General features: G+C 46.6%; 1 protein-coding gene across 1 annotated transcript in view; it reads right to left on the bottom strand.

Moving 5' to 3' along the window:
* T265_00160 (hypothetical protein) overlaps nt 1-4,698 on the bottom strand; it is a gene marked incomplete at both ends in the record, with an annotated part of 56,849 nt that extends 52,151 nt beyond the window's left edge. Inside the window, 2 exons of the mRNA XM_009163817.1 lie at nt 4,543-4,610; nt 4,644-4,698. Of these exons, the coding sequence (XP_009162081.1) occupies nt 4,543-4,610; nt 4,644-4,698 (123 nt within the window). The remainder of the gene's footprint in view (nt 1-4,542; nt 4,611-4,643) is intronic.
* Nucleotides 4,699-11,185: the final 6,487 nt, after the last annotated feature.

The raw sequence follows: 11,185 nt of genomic DNA, 5'->3' as shown, positions 1-11,185 counted from the left end.
TGGATGGATGTCAGTGGATGGTGTGCGACACAGGGAATGGGAAAATATAGCAAACAGTGTGGACAAGAGGACGGATAACATAACGTAGTTGCGTGGTCATCTGCGTACTCCAGATCGACAAGGCCGCAGTGGATGTCAGTGGATGGTGTGCGACACAGGGAATGGGAAAATATAGCAAACAGTGTGGACAAGAGGACGGATAACATAACGCCATCAGTTGCGTGACATCGCCCTGTCGAGAGGTACCTCCAACCAATGACGCGGTGGATCCCTGAGGTCATAACGCCGTACACGACATGCTCCGGTGCAGTCAAGACCCTTCGTTATTTGTCATACCCCGTTTCCAGGCCACCGGATGTCCATTTTGGCGTATCTTCCAGCGGGAACCTTCGTCAGAAAACAGCATGGCGAGGCAATCAATCACTTGGCATACGGAGCAATGGTTAAACCAGCGCAGCTGGTGAAGCAGAATCAGCCATAAATCGGACGAGAAACTGATTTGTCACCGAAAGCCTTTAATCCGAGGTCCCTATGATACATGTACGTCGACTCGAATACACCGTTGGTCAAAGACGAGCTATCTTCCTTTATCTTCATCGCAGTGATCACGCTTCATAACCGTAAAACAACGTTAGATAACCTGCTGAGTTGTAGACACTACTTTTCACCGATAGGCTGTCACGTTCATCCTTGAGATGCCCAATTTGAAGGACTGGCGAAGCTGTGAAAAACATTCACTTGCGCACCACTTTGATTTTAAAAAGACCCAACGGAAATAGCTGGATCTCTCATTTACGCTAGTTCTCGTCGTCTTTTGTAAAACAAGGCCGTCCATCGTCAGCTCCGGATTCGATTCGTTCCGCCAGAGAGCTTTGGTCGGATTCCTAAGTGTTCTGCTGAGCTGGAAAACCTGAATAGCTAATTCATAATACGTTGGTGTAATTTTCTAGTCAAGCGAGGAGTCGGGCGAACTTCAGCGCATTTCGTTGTGCTGCTATATACCATACCACACCTGTACACCATTCGAGCTTGGCATTTATCGCACTTAGGAACAGCACTCTGCGTTATCATGTCAGGCAACATAAGCTGGATGTTTGGAAACTTGACCAGAATTATTGGAACTACTCAACTTATAGATTCGTTGAAGTGCCGCAGGCACGACGACCGAATGTCATACACCGGGCAACTGGGCACTCACCACTTAAAACCCACAATCCACCCTGTCACATTTGATATCACCAATTTTTGTCATGTATGCTTCCAGTCCGTGGAATTGCCCCGCCAGTTGTTTACTATACCCTCTACCTGATCTGTGTACACACCCATCCGATCATGCTAGGCGAGATGTTTCTCAACCACACCACTGGCCGCTTTGGTTCACTTCAGCGTGAGGATTAGTACTACGACTGGTCTTGCATGTTGTACTCCAGCTCGGGAGGCGGTCCTTGAGTTCAATGTTCTAGGACTGAAACCCCCTGCTTCGAAGAACCGGTATTCTATGCTACCTCCATATGTAATACCTTATGGAAAGTAGCCAGTTTGTGTGCCTCTTAGCCACGCACATGAAGCAACACGACCCACCGCCACAGGACAGCGTTTAAAAACCGCAATAGTAACTCACCACAGATGATATTGGTGCAGTCCTCCAAACTGGGGGCCTCAGACGGCGGAGCGAAAACTCCAGGTCAGGCGTTCACAGCAGTGCACACATGGCACCAACATGAATACCGTCAAAGTTCCGGCCTCAATGGAAGTCTCCAAGTGAGAGTTGAGTAAATCACGAAACGGCGGCGCAGAAAGTCCCCAAGTGACACTGAAAAATGGGACACAAGTTGCTCATGAAAGCGTGTGTGCCGAAACAAGAGACCACTCAATCACAGCGCCGAAACCGCAGCAAATCAAACGGCCCGCTCAAAAGTGCACTAAAACAATTGAGATACTTTTGACCTGAACAGCAAATCAGGGACGCATTCCTGACACAGCGAAAACCACTTCCGCTGCATTATAGTTGGTGCAGCTGAATGCTAGACATATATGTTTATATATGTTTAGATGACTGGAATCAAAGTCACTACCGGGAACAGCTTGGGATAGCTAATTGATGGCCGATGAATTACCGAATTACAGAAAGTTAGGGTAATTAAATATGGGAAGGTTGGGGAAATAATTTATGCCCCGAAGCAGATTATGTGAACCGGTAATAAGAACGGCTGAGAAACGTTTAACAGCCCGTTGTTTCACACAGAGTCAAAGTGCCACCCAACCTGTGGAGATGGTGAGCATGTGATCCTGGAAAAATGGAAGATTTACCGTGCATGCAAACGTTTACCCCAGCCCTTCTTCATCAGTGAGTTGTCGATTCGCCATGCCCTCGCTTGAAAGTTATAAAACCACTGTTATCGAAGTGTTGCATTTTGGGAGCGTGCTGGCACAGCCATATTGGTTAGTCACTCTAGTCTCCGTAAACCGGTGATAAATGTGAAATGCAAAATGCACATTCAGTTTAATCTATTTTATATTTTCGATGAAATTGCTCAGACGTCTTACTATTATAAGAGCAGACTTATTACTCGCCCAATTTGTCCCACCTTCAGCGATGAAGGATCCATGTGTGCACCAACGTTGGACCCAGCGGGGTTGAAGATAATGAGCGGTTATTCGAAGCAGTCTAAGATCGCTTGGTATGGATTTGATGGCTAAAACTCAAGGATCTCATTCTTCCTATGACATGTGCCCATGGATGTGGCCGCAGCGAAAATCCTGATGTCACAAATGCGCCTTCAGAGACTTAACTTCATGCCATTTCCGCTTTCCGATGCTTGTACACTGTAGCGTAGCAGAAACCACAGTTTCGTCATCCTCAGCATGATTTGTACTCATTCGATATTCCTCTGCAGAAGCATTGCCATCAACCAACAGATGCGCTCTTGGACACCACTTATCTGCTCCGGTTCCCGCGTTTCTAAGTAACTCAGTTGTGATCTTCAGCATCCGATTATAGCTGAAGAAGGCTCCGCATTCCAGACACACTTAGCACGATGAAAGATGCTCGCTTTTTCAGGATAGTTGAATGCACTTCTCCCTTTCTGTCATAGGGGCTCAGGCCTCAGCTATTTCATCGTTCATGTCGAAATGCCACCACCCGTTTCAACTTCCAAGATATTGTCCAAACTATCAGAATGCGTGAGAGACTATGGCAGCCGCGCTTGATAGAACCTATCCCTGAAGTTGATAATAATCCGACTGCGATATGCAAGGCTTCTTCCATCTTATCACCCACGAAAAATATCCTCTAACCCGCCACAGGTCAGCCAGCCCTGACTTCGTCCTCTTAGCTATGGTTGAGCCCTAACCACCCGTAATCCATCCACTCAACACATTCGCCTCCTTATCCGTGTATATCCTACGCAATCGGCCTTCACAGTCACTACTCAGCCCTATACATCTACCAGATCTTCCGTGCCATGTCCGCTTCTTCCTTGACTCATTTTGCCGACGATGTGCACGATTGCACGGTTGACAACTATCTTTCAGCTGCATGCTCTTCTCATTAAGACCTTAACTAGCCTGTGCTTGGTCTCGTATTCCATCTTCTGCAGCAGACAAAACAGAAATAAAAAGAAGCTTTCGTTGATGTCTGTGCTTAAGCCTGTTGTGTTTGTAATATGCGCCGCTGATAAAGGTGACCATTCAGCTTTATGACCTTTTGGTACGTGGCAGAAAAATACCGCCTCATGTGAAATCAATCAAGACTCACTAAATGCACATAGTGCGACGCCTCGGAGGCGATTCGTTTTGCGAGGCCCTTAGCTTTTTGGGCTGTAATGGGCCACGCTGGGGCAGCCACATCCTGCAGACGTGTCTCACGGCGTTAGAAGNTAATGGGCCACGCTGGGGCAGCCACATCCTGCAGACGTGTCTCACGACCGCGCATTAGATGTCTTTCCCTACTCTCATATTTGTAACCTTTCCGGCTATAATTGCTTTCACACCCTCTTCCCAACTTTTAGGGTTAGCTGGCATCATTTTCCACGCAACAGGCAGTATCACAAGTCACCCTTATCCTCAATCCATATGCCGATGGTTACTGCGGCCCCTCAACGGTAACTTGTCCATCTCCATAGCTTGTCAAACTCTTCAGCTGTATCCAGTTCTTTGGCTTTAACTGGCGAGACGCTTGATGCAATGATTAGATAGATGGATGATTCGCGTATGTTTGCCACATCTTAGGTATTGTATTTTCGGGTGCCGATTCAAAGTAGCTCCAGTTCAATACAAGATAGAACACTTGAATAAAGGGCCCTTCGCTCAAAAATTTCCCAACGTCTAAACGGAGGTATCATGCTTAGTCACGACAGTCAATTAATTATTATTTCCGTCCCGAAAGTAGAGCTCAAGTACTCTTAAACTAGGTTCAGCAAAACTCTGACTCTTGGGCACAGTTCAAATTTGGTTAAATGCGATGGGTTGCCTCGGTTCACACAACGGTTTCAGACAAACTTGAGCAATGCGTCTATGGATTCACGGATTCAATTGATACACAGGATCGAGGCTTTTGCCCAAGTTTCCCGGGTCGGTTTTGTTCTTGTCGGTCAGTGGCTGTCGTTCACCTGAAAGTCACAAGCGAAAAAGGGGTGTAGCACTGCTCTTTATGTTCTCAGCGCGGGGCGGTATGCTTGCCAGCGCGAGGATTCGCATAAATAAATGTCTAATAATGCTTTAAATTGGGCTCTGGAAGGAGCGTGTACAACCGTCGGAGGAAGGTCATTCCACGCAGCTACTACCCGAAATGAAAAAAAATTTGTCTAGTGAATGTGTGTGCGCTGAGCTTGAAAATTTTCTTACTATGTCATCGCCGGGTGTTTACTGGGTAAACGGTAAAAAACCTGTTTGCCAAGCATTGTTCAAACAGGGCGTAAGTAAGAATTAGGTCCTTTCGGAGGCGACGGTACTCCAGGGGAATGAGATCAGGCATCGCGAGACGCGTTTCGTAGCCCACGGATTTGAGGCCGGCAACCATTCTCGTGGCGGCCCGCTGGACACGCTCAATGAGAGTGACGTCTTTCGTACGTCCCGAGTAGACAACTTGGTTGGCGTACTCCAGGAGCGGTCTGACGTAGGCCCCATAGAGTATTTGGAAGTCCATGCGAGTGATACGGGAGAAGGTGCGTCGGACCGTCCGTAAAATGGCGAATGCCTTTTGGATCAGCTCCTCAGTTTGATATTATCCATTAGATACGAGGAAAAACCATTAAAGTTTTCTCCGCCGTCGATTCCCACCACATTAAATCATATAAGTTATAGCCTGGCCAAGTCCGCATCGAACAATCTCATTGTTTGTGTGACTACATTTGAAATCAGGCATATCTTTATTCCGACAGTATCATTACGAACATGCCTGAACGCACGCCACCTACGAGCTGTGAACGAAAATAATTATTATTGCCAAAGGTGCAGACCTCTTTGTGGTAATAGGCGTGACGGTGGCCGTATGGATTACAGTTTCCTTCAAACGGTATTCTCTGGCGTTTTTGCATTTATGCAGCGACACAATACGACAATTTACCGAGAAAAATAGCGTTGACCCAACCACGTTGGAGGGCATGGCCACATTCAGTGTCTGGGGTTCACTTGATGAGCGACACACGGCTGTTGGGAAGGTCTTCCCCGAATGACAAAGAGGTCATCTTGGCCTTTACGTAGGGCAGATTACGGACGTCGCGAAGAAGATTTCATTTGTACCTGTTTTGCGTTTTTTGGAGCAAGAGAAAAGTCCTAAACGGTGACATTTTTGTAGATGAAGGACGCGCCATCTTAGGCCATTGCGGCCTTTCTGAAGTGGCGCTCTTAGATCTTCCACATTGCTTGGAATATAGCTAGAACGACAAACGTGCTCTAATGCGCAACGAATGGGCTGGTAAACGTGGCAAAGCCAATCGTCTGAACACAGTTTAGAAACAAAACTTGTAGAGAACAACAATCCAGGGGCCGTTCAGGTCAACGAGATGACTTGCCGGGCTTAGCATTGGCGTTAACCGACCAAAAATGGGCAACGTGTGCATATTTGGTGCGTCGGAGCTAAATGGAGGACTGCATTGTTTGCGGCTGCAGGTTAAGCGATGGATATACGTCTGATAGATTCAGATGTGTGCAAGGATCATCGATGGGACAGGAAAAATTTATCCCTAGATAAGTGATGGTCACACCTCGGAGCATTTCCTCCACGCGAAAGCCAGTTAAGTTTTATGACAATTTTTAGGATAAGTAGCGCGGTAGGTATCTGACTAAATGACCACTAATATATAGGGTTTGAGAACAGTCTATGGCTACGTAAGAACTTGTTTATCTGAACAAATAATTCAAGAATATGCCTATAGCAAAATTTGATGGGGCAATACTCAGTATTGACTAAAGACGAAAATGAACGTGGGGAGATTTGGAGACAGAAACAACCCTGTTCAAGACTCTGGCCATGCACCAACAAACAGCCGGCGATAATCGGTGTTCGGATTGCATTTTGTAAATTGGTCCGATGTGCTAGAACTCGTATTGGAAGAAATACGGTCAAGTGCGTCAGAAATATTGCCATGCTGAATGACTAAGCGAGTCGTTAGCGAAGCAACTAAAGAGTTTTACGGAAGAGAGAATGCGTTGTATTTGCGAACCAACTTTCAAAAAATGCCAATTGTAACATGCACCTTAATTGGTACGTCGAGCTTCCACCAAAAACCTTTAAAGTGGCGCATCTTTTTGTCTCCTTAGAGGCTCTCCAACAAACACATCTAAAACGCTCGACTGTAATAACATCTAACAAAAGCCAGTCTTACTCATTCGCTTTCAAATTATTTTAGACCATTCCGTTCTTGCAAGTTTCATGGTTGTCCAAACTTAGTTACGGTCCCCGAGAACTCACGCTTGATGTTTAATGCCTACGGCACTCAACCTATATTCCTCTATACATTCATAGCGTGTAAGGATAATGTCTTGGAACGCGGCCCTGCGGAAAGTCTTGAAGCTGCAGTAAAGAGCAGATTCCATAGTGTCTGACAGTACCCGAAGCACGGGATGCCGGTTCTGATTGTCCAAAATGGTCGAAAGACCCCAGAGAAGGAACTGTGAGACGTTAGGCAGAACTATTTGTGCGGCACATCGTATATGTAGTGTAAGAGTAAAAAAAACTAGACATTCTGATGCCTTCTGGGGCGTTATTGTCGACCTGCATTCGGCCGATACTGGAGCAGGCGGGTGGGTACCCGAAGCACGGGATGCCGGTTCTGATTGTCCAAAATGGTCGAAAGACCCCAGAGAAGGAACTGTGAGACGTTAGGCAGAACTATTTGTGCGGCACATCGTATATGTAGTGTAAGAGTAAAAAAAACTAGACATTCTGATGCCTTCTGGGGCGTTATTGTCGACCTGCATTCGGCCGATACTGGAGCATGACTGGCGGTTGGGTTCAGACTTTAGGCCACTCGGATGCCGGCCTGATGCCAAACGTTTGGTTAATATCGTGCTGGATAGGCTTCTGGGCCATAGCAGCGCCTAACTGCCAGCTGTAAAGCAATGTTTATGTAAAATTTGATCCAACACCTTCCTCCTAAATGTTGTTGACGTGGCTTCAACGGCGAAGGCTCAGCTGCGGTGGCCTCAGTGGCCTGCGGATTCCGTCTGTTCAGCTTCGCGGTGGTAATGCGTGCTGGGACGCAACTGGTGGATTTTCTGGGATAGTGCTGAGATTGAATGTGTATAGGCGCATCTCCAGACTCAGGTCACTCGGCCTTGTGGGCAGGAGCTGCTCATTTGTTAGCCGGATTCGGTTTTTGTAGCGTATCCACCTGACTGGGCCAAGTTGAATCTCGCAGAGCCCTGTGCTCGCGCCGACGAAGGCTGTGGCCTGGAATCCACGTAGTGTGTCTGTCGATGTAGTCATGAAACGATACTCAATGACCTTCGTCGAAACGGCGAGCGGTTGCTCCATCCTCTCCTTCCATTTTTGTATTGCGGTAATAACCTGTCGTTTCTGCGTCCAGACAGTGTCATTTGGTGTTCTAAGCTATCTTTGGAGCGATGCTTCTACTGGTGACACCCCAGCGGGCAAGTTAGGGTTTGTCATTACTTGGTATGGAGGCAGGAGACTTTGCCAAATCACTTCCACTTGTCCCTCCACTCTGAACTTCTGGTGCACTTCAGAGTGTCAACAGGGGGGTCAAATTAGCCGATTGGCTGTGGAGTAAAAGACAGCGAGAGGAAATGAGGTACGGTATACGCCCAACAGATCTCTGCAAAAGCCGTCGATATGAACTGACTGCGGCTGTCGGGTACAATAGTCTCTGGTGTTCTAAAGCGACTGAACAATCTTCGAAGCTCCAGGAATATAGTGGTAGATCTGCAACTGTTCACCGGAAAAATTTCCGTCTATTAGCCCTAGGCACCAACCACGAGTGAGTGTTAGCCACAAACTGGACCTGCACAACGGATTTGAAGACGATATCAGGGTTCTTCGACGACTGTAATTGAATTTTCACGGGTGACTTGGATGTTTTAAAACACCGCAGGCAAGATTTGGGGACTTGCTAAATCTCAGAGTCCATTAAAGGCCAGTAGACGTAACTCCGAGCAAGGAACTTCATGCTGTTCCTTCCCGGGGGCCCTTTATAAAACTGTGACTTACTTGGGACAATGGCGCGTCCTGAAAACAAAAGGAATCAATCAGCTGGTGATGTTGCGTCACACCGGCTGCAATAAGGTCTCAGTTCGTCTCCTGGGCGGGTACGTGAAAGGTCTTGTTCGGTAGCCTGGCGAACCTTGTCATAGATCACCGGCCAAACGCGAAACTCTCTTTTCACTACTCGTTTGGCCCCCAGTTTCAAGGCGACTATTGCAACTACGGGATCTTCTAGTTCTGGCCTGCTTGAATCAATGGGTCGCAACACTGCGTTAGTTTGTCCGAGGCCGGTGATGGATGGGCAGTTGAACTTCAAGTCATATCCCAAAAGCAGAGTGGCATAATATCTGAAAGCGGTTGGTGGCATATACCAGGATTCACTTCTCATTATAATGATAGTTTAATTACGTGACATAAGTAATTGTTTCCTTATTCCTCAGCCTAATTCGTTCCCCTTCTGGTGACTGCTCAGGTTTCAAGATTAAACCATTCTGTTTTATACAACTTCCACTCTATAGTAACTGTTTTCCTGTAGCCGATTTGTTCACATTCATTTCTGGGTTTGTTGTTGTAAATTCGTTCCCCTTTAAACCGAGCAAAATTCCTCTCGTTTAATTTGCCCGATAGCTCACTGCCCCTTATGTGCCATCCTGTGTTGCAAACTACCTAAGGTTCAATCTAGCAGTAAGTTCTTTAATTCAGTTCACGATTTATTGTTAATTTTTTTATCAAACCACGGTTTACCCGTTGGTACCGTCTGCCCACATCCGATTCAATAGACGGTTCGCTGCCTAATTGTGACTGTCGAACAAATGCAAGTGGATTTCGTGGAGCTCAGTTTCACCGCAGTTATTCCTCATGGTCTTACTTTGAATCAAACTGCACGCTACCTGTCAGATAGAACACCTGGATCGTACGTTTAAGCCAATTACCCGATTCCTTGCTTTGAGATCACGGTCTTAGCACAGGACCGTGCGATTGGCTTATTTCTCAAATTGCATGGAACATTCGAGCAGATGCGTGAAAAGGTCGTTACAACCTGAACGTGGCGGGTAATGACTCAGCGGAGTGGAAAGCACAACTGAAGAGACACGCTTATTACGTGAAAATTCACCGTAGCTGAAAGAAAGGTTTAGCAGTTTAGAACAAACTCTTTCCAGAAGAGGCTGGGCCTGGATAAAAAAATGTTCCCGCAGTTGCAACTACACGCTCGAATAAGCGAGAGGTGAAGGTCGAGGGAAGGAAAAGAGTGCCATCAGACTATACAGCGCCGTATCATCATTGAACTGACATACTTCCGGACCGCCTTGCGGCGGACGTCAGTATTACGACAGTCGAGCAGGGAATGCGCATGCGTGTGGTGGGATCGACACATATTAAGCTAAGTTGATGTACAGCCACGGATAATTTTCATTCAGTTAGGGGATCATTTAGGTGTTATCCGGATACCAGCCAGATTGAATAAATAACGGTCATACGGGTTGTCCACCGCAGCTGCTACCGAGAAGAGAGAGAGACAATGAGAGAAGAATAGGATGAGAGCAAAAGGTCTGGTTAGTGCCGGGAAGCATCTGATAAAACGGCGTCCATCAGAAAAAATAGAACAAAAGTTATGACAGCATGTTAAATGAGTTTATGAAAGAGTGCAAATTTTTCGGCTGGTACAGCGGCTAGGACCAGCTGAGGTTGACGATGCCAAATGAAGACATATTAAGCCCTAGAGCATTTTATGGAAGGCGGAGTTTTCCGTTATAAAGCCAAAACACAACGTAGTGGAAAATATTTAATACGGTTTTTCTCGTGTCTATCTCGAGCGATGATTCATAGACGCACACCCCAAATTAATAATAATAGTAATAATAAGGTTTATTCCCAACTTGTGGGTGGCACACGGTCTGGCATGATCATAGTGTTACGCGCAGAATGGAGCATGGCTGGGGGGTTTGTGAGGGTGCGGATTGCAAAAAAAAGAGGACAATGTCATAAACAATGAGGAACACCCAATGATATAGTAATATTAAGTTATTTCCCAACGTGTTGGGAACAATGGGCATGAGGTCCGACTAGTTCAAAGACAGTCAGGTGACATGAACTAATACTGAAAACCATTACTGGCCATGAGTGGCCTTGGGTGGTTAGGTGGATGGCCGGAGTCACAACGAGCAAAAGTGGAGATGGAGATGGGGTAATTCAAATTGAGAGCACATGGCAAGTTTTGTCTCAAAAATGTGGTTTAATCTGCAAGTAAGCAGACTCACTGGTTGCACGGTTGTGGGGAAGTCAGGTGCAGGGGAATAGTTTGGGTAGGGGCAAGTTGCTACTACATAGGGCGACCTGAACTCCGTATACGGATTTGAACTTATGCAAGAGGCAAGCCAAAATTGCAGCAGAAAGGCCAGGCTAGCCAACTTTGAGCGAAAATTCATTGGGTACGGAAGATCTCATCACAGAGACGGGGCTGGATGAGAACTGCTAGAAGTTGTGCCTAAAGGCTTGAGTGGGCGAGGGGTTGCGTCCGAG

Source organism: Opisthorchis viverrini (genome assembly GCF_000715545.1).
Source record: "Opisthorchis viverrini unplaced genomic scaffold opera_v5_1, whole genome shotgun sequence".
NCBI lineage: Eukaryota > Metazoa > Platyhelminthes > Trematoda > Opisthorchiida > Opisthorchiidae > Opisthorchis > Opisthorchis viverrini.
Note: the sequence above shows the minus strand (reverse complement) of the source record. Positions and strands in the feature narration are given on the sequence as shown.